The 20,583-nt window shown below is 43.8% G+C and overlaps 1 protein-coding gene and 1 long non-coding RNA gene across 3 annotated transcripts in view; one reads left to right on the top strand and one right to left on the bottom strand.

Moving 5' to 3' along the window:
* Nucleotides 1-5,575, bottom strand: part of LOC127032089 (uncharacterized) — a 58,441-nt gene extending 52,866 nt beyond the window's left edge. For both annotated transcript variants that reach the window (XR_007768711.1, XR_007768712.1), the window contains exons 1-2: nt 5,290-5,575; nt 3,763-3,856 (exon numbers count right to left, since the gene is read on the bottom strand). This is a non-coding gene — a long non-coding RNA (uncharacterized LOC127032089). The remainder of the gene's footprint in view (nt 1-3,762; nt 3,857-5,289) is intronic.
* Nucleotides 5,576-10,829: 5,254 nt separating this feature from the next.
* TOB1 (transducer of ERBB2, 1) lies at nt 10,830-13,689 on the top strand. Its single transcript, XM_050919107.1, has one exon. The coding sequence runs from the start codon at nt 11,940-11,942 to the stop codon at nt 12,909-12,911; it is 972 nt and encodes a 323-aa protein (XP_050775064.1). The 5' UTR covers nt 10,830-11,939; the 3' UTR covers nt 12,912-13,689.
* The last annotated feature ends 6,894 nt before the right edge of the window (nt 13,690-20,583 follow it).

Here is a 20,583-nt window from a genome sequence, read left to right as displayed (position 1 = left end):
ACAGATCACCTTTTTCTTATAGGCACAGCAGTGCTTTGTACAACAGAGCAAATTCCTTAGAGGTGTTTAATGGAATTTTACAAAAATCAGTTGTGCCTATCCTGCAAAGACAATGCAGGCTTGGAGAAGTTTTTCCATAGTGAACTAATTGCAAGGGGCTGGATGTAACCATACTGGGGTGTTGATGCCTGACCCTTGATAGTCAAGCTCTATCTAGCTCTTGGTAACAATGCATCTAGAACGTGAACCAATGAAAGACTCTCATTAACTTCAGTGGATTTTGGAACAGGACCATAGAGCTTCTAGACACTGGACGAAGTTAATTTTTTCTCTTTTGGATACAGTAACCCAATATAAAACCCAAATATGAATCTTGACCGAAGAAGGCCCTGAAATGAATTGTTTCTAGACCCAAATAATGATCTCTGCAACAGAATCCAATCACTCTGAATTACTTGAGTGACAATAGAAAATAATGTCTTCATTATCCATCAGTCCTGCTGGTGAAATCTTTAGTGACAACTACAGAAAAATCACTTTTTCCACATTCCAGAGACTGTCTTTATTTATCTCAGTTCCTACTTCGTTATCACCATGGCTGCTAACACCAGCAAAGACCTAAGACTGGATCTCACAATAAAGTCAGGACTTGTCTCATGCAGTCCACCTCAAATCCCTAGAACATCACCACTTTGTCTGAACTCCTATGCTGATAGCTATTCCACATTTTGTGGGCCTGATTTTTCACTTTGTTAAAGCAGTTTTACAGCAAGGTTCTTCCACTGACTGAGCCTGATATAAGTCCTTTGGAAGTGGTGTTCAAAGATTTCTTGAAGTTAAGCAGCATCTGATGCAGTCATGTTTATGGTGAAGTTATTGCCTGAGTTGATAAAGTTAAATGTAAGAGAATCTACTCTACATTTCAGGATCACAGTAACAGGAGAAATGTGTGGGAGAGCAATCAGGATGCCTGACGGTGGTCATGTTTTAGATAATAGGGATAAGTGTGTTAAAAGCTGCTGCAAGGGTAGAAATGTGTGTGTTGGGGGGGCATACAGGGGAAATACATTCAATATTTTCCAAATCCAAGCTCCAGTCCTGGCTGAAAGGAGAGATTTGCTTCCACAAAGAAAAGCATTTAAAAAGAGACTCTGTCTGCTTCAGTCCTGTACTCTATAAAGCTTTGTTTCATTGTCAGCATAAATGTTATATACTCTGCAAAAATCAGCATTCACTCACAGGAGAAGATCAAAAGAAATATAGTCACAGAAGATGTGGATAGTGAGAATAAATTCTGTGTGTATATCAATATACTGACAATTCTCAAGATGTTGCTTCACTTAAGCTATCAGTATTTATACAGCACTAGTAATACATTTTCCCAAGATAGTGTAAATCTTTTAACTTGTAATTTGGTACTTGTAGGTTTACTAGTAAGTGAGGACCCAGAACTCTATAATCCACAAGTACCTTTAATATTAATTAATATTTTCTGTAAAAGATGCACTATCAGTTATTTTAGGTACCAAATTTAGATTGTTTTTTGGGGGGAAAGAGGCAGGTATTTTTGTTCTAAATGTACACATTCCTTTGCTGTCTTACATGAAGCCAAAACAGCACTAGGCCAGTGCCTGCGCTGGAAAGTGACTAGGATTAGAAACAAGCAAAGGTGCAGATCCTTCAACTGAATGTATGTCGAGTAGAGCGCTGTGCCCTTTGCTGAATTTCTGGGGCTCTATGTGAGGGTAGGACCTGATCCTAAACCTAACCAATCTATTTACTTATAGTTTATCCAGTTTGAGTGAAATGTAAAAAATACAGACGTTGGAAAGATTAAAAGTAAAAGCCTATTCAGGACAGCACTTCTGCATGTGCTTAAATCCCACAGGCTTCAAGTTAAGCAAGTGCTTAAATGCAGTTCTGAATCGAGATGTTTTCCTGACTTGGGGCCTTAATAATTAATGGTGGTGATAGTATTTCTCATTGACAATGTCCTTTATTTAACAAAAAACAAACAAAAGTCTCCCTGAAGATAAGGCTTTATCCAGCAAGCTTGTGTTCTAGAAAAGTATGTTTGCTGCAGCCATGTTTGTAAATCAATATCAGAATAAAGGTGATACACACTGTGAGCTTGATTCTCCCCTTCCTTGTACGTCATAGAATTATTTACATCTTGTGCAAATTGGGTGTAAAACCATTCTGATGTTGTAGCTCTTTGCCCCTACTTTTCACAGATTGAAATAACTACACAAGGGCAAGGCAGTGGAGAATTAAGCCTAGTGTATTAAGCTGGCTCTGCTGAGATTCCGTATTATTTCATTGGAGTTCTTTTTGGTTTCCTTTACTGCCACTTGCTATAGGTAAATGAAGTCTCAAGTTCCTCTATCATATAGCTTGGGTCCTTCCTTTTCAGAGACCACCTCTCTCCCTATGCTACTGTAACCCATTAGTAACTGTACATTACATGTCCCCTTCTGAAGATGTGAGTCAGTTACAACTCTCCACTGTAGAGCTTAGCTCTTTAGTTCAGACTGTAGCGATTCATTTATTTTAGCTCTAGAGGTTCCTGATTCAGTCCCTGGTGTTGGCCAAAATGGCAGCCACCACATGATACTGCCACTGCTGTGATTGGTGGCTGGGCTCAAGATGGAGCTCCCCCCTTTGGTTTAAGAGAGAGAATTGCTGATAGGGCCTCCCCTGTGGCCTTTGACTCTCCCTCCCCACATTGGTCTGAAATAGCTCATATTGTGCTGGTATGTTAGGGAAGAAGGTGGGCTAGGTTTTTCAGGAAGGAAAAGGCACTACACGTTTTCTCTTAAAATTAATCATCTGGTTGGATAATCTTAGTAATGTGGATGAAGTTTCGCTACAGGACTTATTTTTTATTGGTTTTATTTTTAAAGGTTTCCCTAGAGCATAGGGATAGGTGCTTTTTGTTGTTGTTGTATATTAATAAAAATAAATAAAAGACACTGCAGGTGCAATTCCATGTTCCTCATGAACCCAAAACTCTTGTTTAAAATCAACTGAGGAGTTTTGGTGTGCAAGGAATGCTGGATTAGACCCTGTATCTTTTAAGATTCTGGTAATTCAATATTAAAGCATTATGGAACCCTACTTATGATGTACTATATGTAGAAGGCATAAAATAGTCACTACAGTGTTGGAGTCAGTGTTCTCTTCCTAGACAGATGAAGGACAATGTCAAGACTTCCTTTGGAAGTGGATTTCATTCTTGCTGCTGCTAACGCATCCTCTGAAGAGGTTATGGTTATGGTTAGCGTCTTTGCTTGCAGTAAGAACCATGAGTCCCAAAGAGTAATGATTTTTTCTATAGTGTATGATATTTGCATTACTACATTAAACATTTTTTTAAGCTGTAAAAATGTCCATCTCTATCTTTAGAGCTATAAAAGAGTTAAGGATCCCACAGCCGCCTTAATTCTGAATCTGTTTCTTTGTGTATTTAATTCAGATCACAAGTTTCCTGTATTTAACATTAGAAGCATTTAAAAGAAAAAGCTTCCATTTTTATAACCTTTTAAGGCTTGATCATCAAGTTTTTGTTTAGCAGCCCAGCAGCAGAATTCTGTTTTTTAAGACCACTTGCTAAGCAGATTTCCAGTTGGTGACTTATAAATGCAGTGAAAGTACTGACATTTAGAGACGGAGTGAGGGGCAGCATTAATAGGGTTAATTCTGATTCCAGCCTCCAAAATCCTGTCTTCACCATTGGACCTGAAAAGAAGCTATTTCCTTTACCTGATCCATGAAGTTGTGTGCAGCTTTTTACTGCTTCCCAACAAGCTGCATAGATGGGGAAAAATCCTATTTCCATCTCCATTGAGACCAGAATCTTAAGCAAAATAACATGATGGAATGTTTATTGAAACAATCGACACCTGCTAATCTGTTGCAACAACAATCAAGTCCATTTTTTTTGCCCCAAGTAGCCCAATGATATTTTAATTTAAAAATATAGCTTTGTCTTTTTACTTGAAATTGCTTTTTGCAATTATTTCACATTATTTTTAAATCAAATTATAAAAATAAGAATACCTCCCCCCAAAGCCCAAAACAAAACCAAACCACACTGTCCTTGTGTCGCATCTGGGGACTAGATCCTGCAATGATTACTCATGGTACCAATATTGCAAAAGCTTGCAATTTTATCATGAGTCTTGTGATATTTGATGATTTTTTTTAAACCCCAGCTCCTGGAGTCTTGTGATAACATGAGAATCCCAACTTCTAGACTCCAGAGGTTTAAGAATCCTGGTGTTTCCTCTGACTGGTACTTTCAAATCTCTCCTGGGACTCATGCAGCCTTCATGCCAAAATTCTGTATTATTACACAAACACAGAAAAGGAGGGGGAGGAGGCGGCTTATATTCTGTTTTCTAAAGTCTGTTCCTGCTCATTTGGCTTATTGTCAGATATGAAGGTATCCATAAAAACTCAGGTTTAAAACCACAATTGGGGCCTAATAATACACATAACTGATGTTAAAAAAACAAAACAGCGAACTGACTTTTAAGGAGCCTGCATACTGAGGGCCTGATTCTCCACTCACGTAGAATGGTTTTAATGTGACATGATTCCGCTGAATTAAATGGTACTACTCCTGATTTCCATTGGTGTGTGAGGAAAACCGCTTCTGACTCTTGACATTTCTGAAGCCCAGAACCAGTGCTGCATTCTCTGTTACATGCAATGATTTTTTTTTTCTTTTTTAGTTGTCGCAAGGGCTCATCTAAAATCATGTGCTTCTACCATTAGTCTTTATCCAGTTTATCCGTGCTCTGTTTTACTATTGCTTTTGTGGGTAGTGCCCAAAGGCCCAAATCAGGATCTGGGCCCCATTGTACTAAGCTCTGTACAAACATTTTGGCAGCTGCCTCTGTTTTCACTAGGGCACACAGCTCATTTTAGATTAGCTGCTGCTTAACTTTCTTAACCAGTTGTGTGCTGCTTTCCTTGCTCCTGGGTAAGTCAGCCCAGTGGCTGGTGATTTTCCATGGTGTGGCCCTTTAATGCCACTGAATATGGGAAGTGAGGAGATAGAAAGAAAGAAGCAGTGAATGGAGTAGCTTTCTCCCCCCCCTCCCTTTAATTATTTCCCCTCCAAACTGGAGTTTGACGTATTCCTCCTAGATACCGAATGACCAATCAGATGGTTACTAAGAAGTGAATCTAGCCAATCGGCCATCGTTGCTACCTGTGGGTAATATTTTTAGCAGGGGAAAAAAGGAGAAAAATAAATACACAAGACAATTACATTCCAATCACCTGGTGTGTTCCTGGGTGCTGGTTGTGGCTGCCCTGCCTTCCCCGCCAAAAAACTGGTTTTGAACTCTGCCCATCCCACTTTCCCTACACTTCTGGGGATGTAGCTCTCTCTCTTCCCCCCTTCGGCAGGGGGGTGCCAGCTGCAGTGAGCCTGGCCTAGTGTGGCTCATCGTCACTCCTATAGAAACAGGAGATCTGCCTGCTCTCCTCTTGCCTCAGCTCCTTGCTCCCAGCCTCCTCCCTCTGAGCGACAGTTTTCCTCACCCAATGGCTTTTCAAGGATGGCCCTTCCCAAGCCGTCTCTCCTCCCTCCTTGCCTACCCCTCTAACTCCTCCCCCTCTCCCTCCGCCCTGACTCTCTTAGTCGCTAAAACTGGCTGCAAGAATTCCTTGGTTTTGCTGATACAGACTAACACGGCTCCCACTCTGAACCCTTCCCCCTTTGTGCTTTCCTCACCCTCCCTTCTCTCCCTGCCCCCTCCCAAGGTGACTCAAGTGGCAGCACAGCCTCACACTGGGAGGAGGCGGTGACACCAGCGGGTGGGGCTGGGCCTGGCCCTTGGTGACTGACATCTCTGGCAACCAGTGGCAGGAGACCAGGGGGTGTGGCTGCTCCTTGCGTCACCCCCACGCCCCTTCCCTGGGAGAAGGGAGATAGGGGATGGAGGGGCAGGCCCGGGTAGCCCCCTTGCGCTTGAGGTGGCCGTGAAGGGCGATAGGGTGGCCTAGCAGGCAGCCTCTGCAGTAACACTTCAGGGGGGTTGTGCCACATTCATCTCACCAGCTCCCTTCCTCCCTAACCGGCTCCCCCCTCCCACTGCCTTCCAGGGCACTTCCTTCCCAGGCACCCCAGAGATCATGGGAGATGTAGTTCCATGCTGGCTGCCCCCATTACTGAAGGGGTGGGAAGGGGGTGAGGTAGGGTGTCGATGCAACCAGGCTCTGAGACTGAGAAAGGTGGGGAGGGGGTGAATGAGTTGACATAGCGGACACTTCCTCCCTGGCCCCTGAGATGGGGGGATGGGACACAAAGGGAATGGGGGGAGGGTATATGGAACTGGGGTGTGTGTGGAAGCACAGGAAGGAGTAGCTAGATAGCTCCATTAGATAGATTTAGGGGGAAGGAGAGAGCTGGGAGGGGATATATAGGGAGGTAGTAGAGAATGAGATGGGGATGGGAGGGAATGTATGGAGAAGGGGAAGGGATAAAGAGCTAGGAAGAGACATGGGGGGATGGGATGCACAGCAGTAGGGATGGGGGAGAGGGGTATATTAGGGAGGAATTAGGGGATAATTAAGGGAAAGAAGCAGGGGAAGGGAGATGGAAGCGGCAAGGGAATGGCAGGTGAGGAAGTGCCAGCAGGGCAGTGGGAGGGGGAATAGGGAAGGAGGAATCAATCAAGGTGTGGGAAGCAGCATGGGAGAGGTTAAGGCAGAAGTAAGGGAGGGGGATGGGCGCTGGGTGGAAAAGGCAGGTATATGGGAGAGGGAAGGAGTAGGTGGAGGTATGAGGGTTGGGAGGAGAAGGGGCTTGGGGGGGAGGGTGTTGGGAGGGGCAGACAGGTATATGGGAGAGAGGGAGGGGGTAGGCAGCATCAGTGGGGTTGGGAGAAGAAGGGGCCAGGCAAAGTGGTGGGAGGGGGATGGGAGAAGCAGGGGGCAGATGTGTTGGAAGGAGAAGGGACCAGGCAGGGTGGGAGTGTGAGGATGGGCAGAGGTAGGGGGTTGAGATGGAGGGGCAGGCAGGGAGATGGGAGGAGGAGGGGGTAGATGGGTTGGGAGGAGAAGGGGCCAGGCAGGGTGTGTGAGGGATGAGCAAGGGTAGGGGGTTGAGTGACAGGGGCAGGCTGGGAGATGGAGGGGGTAGATGGGTTGGGAGGAGAAGGGGCCAGGCAGGGTGGGGGTGTGAGGGATGGGCAGGGGTGTATGCAGGGTAGGGGGTTCAGTGGGAGGGGCAGGCAGGGAGATGGGAGAAGAAGGGGGTAGATGGGTTGGGAGGAGAAGGGGCCAGGCAGGATGTGTGAGGGATGGGCAGGGGTAGGGGGCTGAGTGGGAGGGGCAGGGGCAGGCAGGGAGATGGGAGAAGGAGGGGGTAGATGGGTTGAGAGGGAGGGGCAGGCAGGGTGGGGGTGTGAGGGAGGGGCAGGCAGGGAGATGGGAGAAGGAGGGGGTAGATGGGTTGAGAGGGAGGGGCAGGCACGGTGGGGGTGTGAGGGAGGGGCAGGCAGGGAGATGGGAGGAGGAGGGGGTAGATGGTTGAGAGGGAGGGGCAGGCAGGGGTGTGTGTGACGAATGGTCAGCGGTGTATGCCGGGTAGGGGGGGGTGAGAGGGAGGGCCAGGCAGGGGTGTGTGTGAGGAGTGGTCTGGGGTGTATGCAGGGCAGGGGGCTGAGAGGGAGGGGCGGGCAGGGGTGTAGGCAGGGTAGGGGGGTGAGAGGGAGGGGTGGGCAGGGGTGTGTGTGAGGAGTGGTCAGGGGTGTATGCCGGGTAGGGGGGTGAGAGGGAGGGGCAGGCAGGGAGATGGGAGGAGGAGGGGGTAGATGGGTTGAGAGGGAGGGGCGGGCAGGGGTGTGTGTGAGGAGTGGTCAGGGGTGTATGCCGGGTAGGGGGGTGAGAGGGAGGGGCGGGCAGGGGTGTGTGTGATGAATGGTCAGCGGTGTATGCCGGGTAGGGGGGGGTGAGAGGGAGGGGCGGGCAGGGTGGGGGTGTGAGGAGTGGTCAGGGGTGTATGCCGGGTAGGGGGGGTGAGAGGGAGGGGCAGGCAGGGAGATGGGAGGAGGAGGGGGTAGATGGGTTGAGAGGGAGGGCCAGGCAGGGGTGAGAGGGAGGGGCGGGCAGGGGTGTGTGTGAGGAGTGGTCTGGGGTGTATGCAGGGTAGGGGGGGTGAGAGGGAGGGGCGGGCAGGGGTGTGTGTGAGGAGTGGTCTGGGGTGTATGCAGGGTAGGGGGGGTGAGAGGGAGGGGCGGGCAGGGGTGTGTGTGAGGAGTGGTCAGGGGTGTATGCAGGGTAGGGGGCTGAGAGGGAGGGGCAGGCAGGGACTGGGAGGAGGAGGGGGTAGATGGGTTGAGAGGGAGGGCCAGGCAGGGGTGAGAGGGAGGGGCAGGCAGGGGTGTGTGTGAGGAGTGGTCAGGGGTGTATGCCGGGTAGGGGGGTGAGAGGGAGGGGCAGGCAGGGAGATGGGAGGAGGAGGGGGTAGATGGGTTGAGAGGGAGGGCCAGGCAGGGGTGAGAGGGAGGGCCAGGCAGGGGTATGTGTGAGGAGTGGTCAGGGGTGTATGCAGGGTAGGGGGGTGAGAGGGAGGGGCGGGCAGGGGTGTATGCAGGGTAGATGGGTTGAGAGGGAGGGGCGGGCAGGGGTGTGTGTGAGGAGTGGTCGGGGTGTATGCAGGGTAGGGGGGTGAGAGGGAGGGGCGGGCAGGCAGGGCAGCGGTAGGGGGAGGGGCGGTGCTGGCAGTGCGCTGGGGGCGGGGCGGTGGGAGGGGCACGCAGGCTGTGGCTGTGGGCGGTGGGAGGGGCACGGCAGTGCGCGGGGGGCGGTGCCCTGAGGGGCGGGGGGAGGGAGAGGATATATACGGGCGCGGTGGGAGCCCCGCGCAGGAGTGGGAGTGAAGCTGCTGTGGCGGAGGGCACCAGTGCTGGGGTGTGAGCAGCGCGGCCCCCCCACCCCCCTTCCCCGCAGGGAGCCGGTCCTCGGACATGGGGGTTCGGCACTGAGCCCCCCGCACTCTCACTGGGACTGTTTGCACTACCCCCTGCACCCACCCGGGTGAGTACCGCTCGCCGGGCCCGCTCTCCTGCAGCCGGGTGGGGGGCGAGTGCCGGCTGGGCGGGCTCGCTGGGGCGAGGGGGAGGAACAGACTCGGTGAGGTGGCTGTGAATGAGGTGCCGGCACAGCCCGGGAGGGCGGGGTTGGCACACTCCTGGGGGGAAGGGCAGCGGAGCGGGGGAGGGGGGGCTGGCACACCCCTGGAGGGGAGGGCGGTGGGGGGGGCGGCTGGCACACCCCTGGAGGGGAGGGCGGTGGGGGGGGGCGGCTGGCACACCCCTGGAGGGGAGGGCGGTGGGGGGACACTGCTCCTGGGCGGGGGAGGGCTGTGGAACCGGAGCCAGGGTTGGCACAGACCCGGGGGGGGGGGGGCGAAGAAGCAGGACCAGGGGTGTGGGATTGGTGGTGTGGTGGGGGGATTGACCCAGCTTCATGGGGAGGGGAGGGAATCGGAGAAAAGGGAATGTAGGTAGGGCCTCACACAACTGCATAGAGGAGAAATGGTCCTCTGGCTGGGAAGGAGGTGCTTCGGTCAGTGGCACAGCCATGGCATGGGGGGAGAGGACCCTCCCAAAGGGGTTCATTGTATGCATCATGTCTCAGAGGAGTGAGTTTTGCATAAACTGACTAATATATCGTTGTGCTTGGGCATTTTAACTAGTGCTAACAGCCCTCTCCTCTAGGGCCCTGCCAAATAAGAGAAGATTGAGGGGTGTCACGGGAGTGGGGTGCCCAGGAAAACTGGGTTTGGCCTTGCTGGTGGAGGAGAGAGTGCTTGCAGGAGAGAGTGCTTCCTCTCCACTCATCCCTCTTCCCCTTCATTTTGTCTCTTGTGCACTCAGAAAATGCTCTTCCTCCTTCTCTTGCTGCTGGAGCTCCCAGGGCTGTGAGCAGAAATCTAATGAGACCAAACTGCCTGGTTATGTAACTCCCTACACACTGCTTAACGCTCTTGTTTTTAACCCCCACTGCCATTAGAATAATTAACATGCTTAGATACCTTAGAAATGGCGTCCTCCTTTTAAAAAAACAAAAACAAAACCAACAAACCTGTTTGCAGTGTTCAAGCTGTTTGGTTTATTCCATTGCTTGTACCAAGGCTCAATTTTGGGACTTACAGGAATTTGTAGTTTCTGCTCAGTGTTTTTGAGGATTATTTTCTCCTAAAGGACATTGGGAAGGGGAGATGAAACAGATGGATTAATAAGTCATTTTAAGTGTCCCTTTTAGCTATCCCAATTAATTTTTCCATACTGAATTAGTCCCCTTTTGTAAATATCTTCTGTTTGCCCTTGATCTTTCCTTATCCCCACCCAGTGCTGATCCAGCAAATGTTTAAAGGTCGCCTTATCATACAGCCTCTCAGGCTGCTCCCATATCATGTTTGAGGGGGGAGATTAAAGGAAGCTTTAAAAATGTGGTTAAACTTTGCAAAACTACCCAGTTGGGACAGGATATAAAAATGAGATTGCAGAATTTGGAAATTGGCTTTGACTTTTCCCATCCTTAATGACTGATTTACTAAATTTTGTAAATAATTATGCTGTGCCAAACAAAAAACTTTAAGTAAAATACTGCTGTAGGTGTTAACTCAATGTATTGTTTTTTCTGCTTAAGCTATGATTGAAACTCCATCTTTAAATCAGACTGTTATACTAAGGTATTGCAGTATTTTCAGTAGCGAGGCATGTTATTTTATATATTGCTCTTGTCCCTTGTTTTAATTGTGTATTTATGTGAATTTCTGTTATACTCTTAATGAAGGAGCGACTTCCATGGCTCCATTTTATATATAGTATAAAATCTGAAGAGGGAGAGAGGCAATCTCATGAAAATGAGGATTGACCCTATTGGCGATACCAGCTTTATAAAATTCCCAGATATGTTGACATGTTTTAAAATGTACATTTAGCTGATATTTAAGCAGTTTTATAGAAGATGAAAATTTCTGAACCAGTAGATAGGAATGGATTCGTTGACCATTACTGCTAGCCATAATTAAGGCAGAAAATGTATATTTGCTCTATTGTGTGTGCACAGTGTGTATTTAAAGTATTCTTATAATAGTTCTAGAGGGAGAGGAAAAGAATCCCTGTCCTTCATCAGTAGACACTTTCTTCAGCTGTATTTTTCATCAAATGCACAGTTGGTGCAGGTGTTTGCCTTTGACTTAAAAAGATATATGTGGCATAATGAAATTATCCGAGTGCCAAAATGTATCTAAATCAACCAGTAGATTTTTTTAGTATATCTGTAACTTAAAGCCCAACTGTTATGTTTGCAAACCTTGAAATGAGAAGTAGTTCTTTGACTGAGACCTTTTATGCTAAATTAATAGCTTGGTGCTAAATTTTGCAGCTGAGTTCTATAAATCACCCAGAATAGGGGGTTGGTAATTGAACCCCTGACAGGGCTGGCACGGTTAGCATTGCTATGATGTTGTAGACACACACTTGCTTCTTTGCAAGTAACTTAAGGGCTGAACCGGAAACTCAAATGATCTTTAAATGATTTATGCTGTACTCATTAAACACCTTCCTAATCCATCTTCCATAGTATTGTTTATAAGTTCTGTGGAATGTATTTGAGGCCCTCTGTTTTGAGTCGTGTTGGAAGGCAATATGTTACAAATGTCTTCTGATGAGAAATAACCTATTCTAGGTAGAGTATGAGGCCAAAATATTAGGCCTTGGAGCCTGATCTTATGCTTTCCTTATTTGGATATATTTGCTTTTTTTTCTTAAAGGAACAAGAACACTCAAGGTGAAGGATAATAATCTACTAGAATCAGCACTTTGAATGAAATTTTGTGTCCCTGTGGCATCTTGAACATTTTTTTTCTTCTTTGGGTTTTGAAACAGACGTTAAATTTTGGCATAGCAGCTATGCAGGTTGAAATCCAAGTAGCACTCAATTTTATTATTTCATATTTGTACAATAAGCTTCCCAGACGCCGTGTCAACATTTTTGGTGAAGAGCTTGAAAGACTTCTTAAAAAGAAGTATGAAGGGCACTGGTATCCGGAAAAGCCATACAAAGGATCAGGGTATAGATGTATACATGTAGGGGAGAAAGTGGACCCAGTCATAGAACAAGCATCCAAAGAGAGTGGTTTGGACATTGATGATGTTCGCGGCAACCTGCCTCAGGATCTTAGTGTTTGGATTGACCCATTTGAGGTTTCATATCAAATTGGTGAAAAGGGACCAGTGAAAGTGCTTTATATGGATGATAATGAAAATGGATGTGAGTTGGATAAGGAAATCAAGAACAGCTTTAACCCAGAGGCCCAGGTGTTCATGCCAATTAGTGACCCAGCATCTTCAGTTTCTAGCTCTCCTTCTCCTCCCTTTGGTCACTCTGCTGCTGTGAGCCCAACTTTCATGCCCCGCTCCACTCAGCCTTTAACCTTCACCACTGCCACATTTGCTGCCACCAAGTTTGGCTCGACCAAAATGAAGAATAGTGGCCGTAGCAACAAGGTCGCCCGCACTTCTCCCACCAACCTTGGCTTGAATGTCAATGACTTGTTGAAGCAGAAAGCCCTTTCCTCCTCCATGCATTCGCTCTATGGGCTTGGCCTAGGCAGTCAGCAGCAGCAACAGCAGAAGACGTCTGCCCTTTCTCCTAATGCAAAGGAGTTCATTTTCCCTAACATACAGGGTCAAGGTAGTACCAGTAGCGTATTTCCTGGTGACAGCCCCCTTAACCTCAGTCCTCTCCAGTACAGTAATGCCTTTGATATGTTTGCAGCCTATGGAGGTTTAAATGAGAAATCTTTTGTTGATGGCTTGAATTTTAGTTTAAACAACATGCAGTATTCTAACCAGCAATTCCAGCCTGTTATGGCTAACTAAAAATAAAACAAATGAAATACGAATAAATCCTATTGTATAAGTTCAAATGCACGTACCCAAGGGTGTATCTTTTTTCCCACTTCTTGAGACTTTTTTTAAAGCTTGTAGTATGAATTCATTCAAGCTTGGTTAGATAAATACAACATGCATCTTTTTTCATTTGCCAGCCAAGCACAAAGTTATTTTATATTGACTGTACATTAAAAAATATACTCAAAATATGGCCTCTTACAGTATTTAAGATATAGCAAGGACATGGCTGATTTTTATATATATAAAAAATTGGCACTAATAAGTGGGTTTATTGGTCTTTTTCTAATTGTATAATTTAATTTAGTACAAAGTTTGTAAAATATCAGAGTATATATATTGTTTCTACAACATGGTATTGCATTTATATCTTTTTACTACAGTGATCTGTGACAGCTGCAGCAGCTTCATGTATTTTTTTTACTGAAATTGTAAAATATCCATCTTAGACATCAATTATTCTAAAAAAAAAAAAAATTTAAGTGTACAGAATATTCCTTAGTGGTGGAATTAAAATGTACGAAATATTTGCTTTTTTCAAAAAGAAACACAAATTGTATTTTCTGTTAAAAGTTTAAAGATTTTTGCTATATATTATGGAAGAAAATGTAATCGTATATATTAATTTTGTACCTACATTGTGCAATACTTGAAAAAATGGTATAAAAGTATTTTGAGTCAGTGTCTTACATGTTAAGAGGGACTGAAATAGTTTATATTAAGTTTGTATTAAAATTCTTTAAAATTACATGGCTGTTGTGGTCTTTGTTTTACTATTGTGCTGAAGATAAGAGCACTGCAGTTACTGTGTTGTAAATGCTAATGATGCAGAAAGGTCTGACTCAGTGTATCACAAAGGAATGATGGAAAGTGGTTGCTGTAATTGACACACCGCAATAATGGGTTGCTTTACCTAAAATAGTTCTGGAAAAGCATACAGCTTAAGTACTTGCCTAGCGTTATTTGAACAAACATTTACAAACAAGTTTTCCGTATATGCTGTCCTTTACAACTGGATCAGGTGGTGGTTTTTAGTTTACCCTTGAGAATTAAGATTACAAGTTTTTTTAATGTTGAGTTACTGTGTGATATGACATATCTAGAAAGGACTCGGGTGATGCAGTGAAATTCACTTCCCATGTAATCTGAGTGGATTTGAACTATTATCTCTAGAGGTCATAGACAAATGCATCAGCATTACGTTTCTGTATTAAGAAGTAATAGCTCAGAAAGTAGAGTGAATAAAATCTTTGATTTACAGTCAAGTAAACTGATCTTTAAACTTTCATTTTATAATCTATTAAAAATGAATGTAACTACAGTATTTGACAATGAATAAGTTATATTCCAGAAATAGATGGAACTGCTGTTCTAATTTACTGAGCTTCCAAAGCAAGAACATTTTACTTGAGTTGTCCATATGAGTGGCCAGAAGAAAATTCAGAGGCTGTTTGACTAGTCTGCTGCCTTGAGCTGACAAAACAGGTGGACTGACAATATTTTGGAGGTATTTTCCCCCATTCTTGCATGTTCTTTTGAGTATTGATGCTCATTGTTTTTCTTGAGGGGTAGTGGAACTGTCTTACATTATTTTTAATCCTTGAAGCAGCTAACATTATCAACAGTTTGTAAAACTGGAATTACAGTGGGCAGTTTAAACAATGGGAGCAAGTTAATAGAAGTATAATTGACAGTATAGTTCTTCGTATTAAAAATGGATTTTAAGCTAAAGCTCGATAGTTAAATTTGTCTGAACACTGATTTTTCTAAAACCGGCCTTTGTGAACGAGGCTTGGTCCTAGCCCACTTGAGTTTAAAAGACCTGGGCACAAAATCACCACACAGTTTGGTTTCAGTAGAAGTCTCGCTTTTTCTGGGAGTAGCCAAGTAGTGGAAGTAAAAACAAGGATGTCCGTCAACACCATGGAGAAGCGTTTGTCCTGCAGTGGAGAGAATGGGGCTGTGAAGAAGTATTGGGCTAGCAAAGAGATTTGTTAGATGCAGGACTGACAATGCTATCCTAAGTCCCATGATGACTAAAGTTCAAATGCAGTAATTGTGTGGTTTTTTAGACATTCATTCCTCCCTATGTTTAACTAGCTTGTTTGTATTGAGTTCACCATCTGGCTTACCTTGACACTAATCAAGCAACAATGAACAAGTATAAATGAAATTCTACAGCTTAGTATCCAATTTTAAATGGAAGGTGCTTATTTTAAAAAGGAAATAAGTACCTCTCAGAGGTTTTCAAATTCAAATCTGGAAAATGTCAAGTAAATACCCTGAAAAATGCACTCTTTTACCTAATAATGCTGTTATGTATTATTAGTGGTCGTGTCTAGACTTAAGGTGTCTTTTTTAACAATTATCCAAACATTCAGCCTGAATGATAATATCTGAGCTCCCTAGGAATAAGGTGGGAAGATGTGCAGCTGGTTTAGGAGGCTTGGATAAGTGGTATCATAATACATAGTCCAGTGTTTTTTCATTCCCCATGTTTTAAATAGGTGATCTTTCCTATTACAGGCTATTGGGTTTCTTCTATCCTCTGCTCATTCCAAGTCATTCACTTTCATAGAATCCACCTATGGTGTTTTATAGATGGAGGATGATACCAGGTGAGGAATAATCTGCAGGAAGGAGAGACCTTTCTTATAAAAATCCGGTATGCGGCCTATTTTATCCACTTAGTTGAGCACTAAAGTCTTGGAGTTCAATGTTACATCAAACATTTACATGCAACATTCTGTCCTAAATGAGTGCCAAGTAAATCTTCTCTTCTTCAGTTTACACATACCTAGTAGTCTCCCATCACAGAAATACTTCCTTGTGATTACAGTGAAAAAATTGCCAAAAGGGGGTGGGGGGAGAGGAAGAATTTGCCCATCTATTTTCTCTTCTGAATGTGCAATTTGTTCCTTTAAAATTGCCATCTTTTAATGTCCAAAGATGCCTTTGACATTGAAGAAAGGGGCAAAAGTGTAAGTCTGCTTCTTTCCTCTGTGCATGAGTAAGTCCTGCTCTTCCTTTCAGATACCACCAGCACAAGCTGGAAAAAATATTCCCATGTCCCACCCTTAAAATATTAAACCAATCCAAGGTAACAATCCTTAGTTATAACTAAGTTTTTTATAAATTGTGCAGGCTTGCAGTTGTCTTGTATTGAATATGCACTAATTAATGGTTGTATAATCACCATTTGTGACATTTAATTGTAATTTGTTATTTTAATAGTTCTTTATAAAATACTGGCAGGCTGTACATATTTTTCCATGATCACACAGGCATAAAATATGTGGAGATCCTAAGCACCTCCCCAAGCAGGAAATAATGCAGGCATTGCACATGTGATACTTACTATTCTAGCTGAACAAGGATATATCTTTTGTTATAAACAGATTGTAGGACTTCATCGCAGTGAAGATGAATCTGATATGTGGAGATAAAAATAGAACACCCATCCTCACATATTGGTAGGAAATCTCAATTACTCTAAATCACCTATTTTGCCATCCCTGTCCTTCAGGTTGAGCACCTGATGTACAAAACAAGCACAATATTGATCTAAATAAAGAGATACAACTGGGACCAGAGTCTGATTGCTGTTATGTAATCAAATGGTTACCCTAGTGTAAACCTGTAGTGTAACAAAGTAAGTGAAATAACTCCAGATGTACTGGTGTTATCTCCATTGAAGTTACAGGAGCTGCTGTGGTGTAAATGAGATCACTCACTGCTAGAGTATCGTGCTGCAAAGTGCCCACAAAGGGCACTTTGCATTACCACAGTTGGAGCTATAGCATTTTTTCACTCAGCTCCTTGTGGCTGCTTTAGAACTGATTTTTGTTTTACTTGCACTCTTCTCTCAATCTTACTTTTTTTAATTACTCGAGTTCATTTCAAATATCTAGCATTTTACTTTCCATTACTTAACATATGTTAAGTATCAGGCTAAATTGGTAATTTAAATAGAGCCTAGACTTCAGAGTGACAGAGTTGAAGTAATATTGTTGCAGAGCACACAGGAGTTAAGAGCAAATCCTGTCCTAGCCTTCAGGCTCTCAAAGGCTCCCTTTGTTACACAAGGTGGGGAATAATTTGAGGGCTCGGAGTGCACACCCCTTTATGCAGTGTGAAGCAAAGTTCTAAGGTCGTGCTGGGCCTGCACACCCTTACCACACAGCATGAGATGGATACAGACTCGACTCTACAGATCTTCCATGGCGAGTGGGTTTTTGAGATGGAGTAGGTTGTGGGGGCTGCTGCAGGAGGATTTCCTTCTGCCCCCAAATATCTGCTTGGCTCAGTTACTTGGGCTGAGTATAGTATTTTCCCTTTATAACATGAATCTGTTCCTGTTAAAATCAACTGCAAAACCCCAGTGGAAATAGGTTCAGGACAGTAGCAAGTGTCTTTCTAGCGTGATGACCCTTAATTTTCTTAACTTTAAGACAAGCCTACATAATATTTTAGTCTTTTAAAAATAAGCTTTTAGGCTGGGGCTTGGCAAGAATTCCTCATATTTTACATATTTTTTTTGTTTGTGCAGTAACTCAAAATGCATAAAGGTCTGAAGCCTTTATTTTATTAAATGGATTTTGGTTAATAAATTTTAGCCACGAGTTCTTTAAAAGAATTCTGATGATAAACCTATAATTTCAAGGTTTATAGTGGATATTCTGGCATAAATGTAAGTGCTGCACAGAATTCCATAATGAAACCAGAGCCTAGCAGGGAAAATATTTTCAGGACAGAATTTTACCACATATAATAGTATTGTAAATGGAGAAATAATTTTGAGGGCATTTTTTAAGGGTTAATTTAAAAAAATGCTGCATTTTTGCAATGTTTATGATTTTTTCATTTAAATTTTTTGATTTAAAAAGCTATAGATTCTAAAATTGGAAAGGAATATTATGATCATTTAGCCTGAGGTGCTGCATAATACAAGCCAAAGAACTTCATCCTATAATTTCTGCATCAAGCTATTGCATATCTTTTAGGAGATGTTGTATAAATAGGGCCCAATCAAATTCAAGGCCATGAAAAATGGGCTGTCAAATCTGGTCTCCCCTTCTACACCCCCCGGTGAAATCTGGTCTTTTGTGTGCTTTTACCCATACTATGCAGATTTCATGGGGGAGACCAGCATTTCTCAAAACTGGGGGTCCTGATCCAAAAGGGTTGCTGCAGGGGTTGCAGTATTGCTACCCTTACTCCTGTTGCCTTCAGAGTTGGGTGACTGGAGGAAGGGTGACCAGGTATGAAGGCAACACCCCGCCAGTAGCAGCAGAGAAGTAAGGGTGGCAATACCATACCATGCCATCCTTGCTTCTGTGCTGCTGCTGACGCCGACGGCTCTGCCTTCAGAGCTGGGATCCTGGCCAGCAACCGCCACTCTGGCTGCCCAGCTCTGAAGGCAGCGCTGCTACCACCACCAGCAGCACAGAAATAAGGGTAGCAGTACTGTAACCCCATAACCTTGTGATTCCCCCCCCCAACAACTTCTTTTTGGGATAGGACCTCTACAATTACAACACCATGAAAATTCAGATTTAAATAACAAATTGTGAAATTTATGATATTTAAAATCCTATGACCATGAAATAGACAAAAATGGATCATGAATGTGATAGGGCCCTATGTATAAAGCTATCTTATCCAAATGATTTATTTTGCATTTTTGCAAAATTGATATTTACCAGTGTCTCCTCCTTTCACAATACAGTCAATATAAAATATATTCCTGCTTTACTTGTATAGTGTAGGATCAGACAAAAATAAGTATCAAATGTGAGCAAATGGAATAAATTTGCAATAAATCTGACAGCATGTATATAATTTGACCAAAACAACAAACTTGGCCAGATGCACAAAGGCAATGAACAGTTTTTAGCTGAGACAGACTAGTATCAATACTGTAGCAAATGTTTAAAAAAAATCAAATCAGTAAGTTTAAAATCAGATTAACTTGTAGCTGATGGCTTAGGAACTGGTAATGGCAGACATAAGCTTTCATTTTTAAGTCTATCTCAGTCCAGTCCAGGATGATAGCATTAAAAAAGTCACATCTGAGATATTTGTGAAATGAGGTTAGAGGCTCATTGGCATAGCAGGGTGTGGAAAATCCGGAGCTGATGCCTAGTTATGGCACTTCTGTGGATAAAGGATCTCACTCTTTTGGGCTGAAATCCAGCACCTTTCACCAGCACAATTCTGCTTTTTAGTTTTGCTAAGAAGGAGATTCAGCTCATTTACTAATCACACAGCTACTCTGTGGTGCTGGAACAATTTTTATAGTGGGGGTGCTGAAGGCAGAAACAATGTAGTTGAGTGGTTATTACTACTTCACACCGGGAGATGTGCCCATACCCCTATTTCCAGCACATATGCAGCTATTCAGACAAGAAGTTACTAAGTGGTATGTCACATGACTTCTTGGAGACTCTAGCCATTGTTGTTACAGTATCTTCCAGTCCATTCTAAAATCAACAGTGTGAACCAAGGGGGATGATGGCACTCTGAATAAAGAGGGAATTGAATGGCAGCAGCCAGATCTTCAGCTGGTATAAATTGTTGTAGCTAGAGTTGCCAGCCCTCCATGATTGTCCTGGTGTCTCAGGAATTAAAGATTAATCTTTAATTGAAGATTCTGTCATGTGGTGATAGCTCCAGGAATACCTCCAGCCAAAATTGGCAACCCTAGTTGTAGCCTCAACTACAATTGATCTGAACTATGATGATGATCCACATGTTGAGGATCAGTCCTGATGCACATAGGGACCTGCCTCCTATATATTCCCTTTCCATTTTATTTCACATAACAATCTTGGGCTGCTGCACAAAATAGCTTTTGGTGTGGCTAGCCAGCCATGGCAGATGATTATGCCTGGCTGCTATAGGAAAGTCACATGGCCAACAGTCTAGTACTTTGTCTGTGCCACTGCTTTGATTGAAATGTTTACTCAAAAAAAACCAAGGGCTGTGACTAGTAAACCATCCAGTTGCACTTCTGAAATATCAAGTAACCAAACAATTAGTTGTTAAATCAGCTGTTTGAACCAACGTGGAACCAAATTAGAGTTCACTTTAGAGCTCTAATACCCTAGACTGTTCTATTAATGTTTCAGTAATAAATACCTCAGTTTGTATTCGTAGTTTTGAAGTAGATGAAGCAAACTGACAGTTCAGCACTCTTTTTTCATATCATCAGCAAGTTGATTTAAATAGAGTGTACAATGTTGGCTGCATTCCTTTCATGAGCAGCATAAAAAGTTTGCTAAATTGAAATGCCAGAATTGTAAAATCCTGCTGAAGTGATTGTTTCCAGAAAACAGTAATGGGACTAGTTAACACTGTTACTGTGGTAGCGTGTGTGGCTTTTGTCCTGCTGGCTTTATTTTAGTGCAGGTAGTAAGGAGGTTTGCATTACAGAATGGAAAAACATTTAAGACATATCGATAAACTGCATTCCTTTTGGCATTATGAGTTCTTTACCTCACTGATAAAATATGAGCGGTGTGCACAACTGAGAATTGGTGTAAAATATTTTTTAGAAAAACCTTGGCATATAGTACAGACCTCCACCCCTTTTTCCTATATTCCTGTTTTTATTTTAAAAAAAACCTCATGGAATATTGAT

This window comes from Gopherus flavomarginatus, chromosome 12 (genome assembly GCF_025201925.1).
Source record: "Gopherus flavomarginatus isolate rGopFla2 chromosome 12, rGopFla2.mat.asm, whole genome shotgun sequence".
Lineage (NCBI taxonomy): Eukaryota > Metazoa > Chordata > Testudines > Testudinidae > Gopherus > Gopherus flavomarginatus.
The sequence above is the reverse complement of the archived record's forward strand: the minus strand, read 5'-3'. Positions and strand labels throughout refer to the sequence as shown.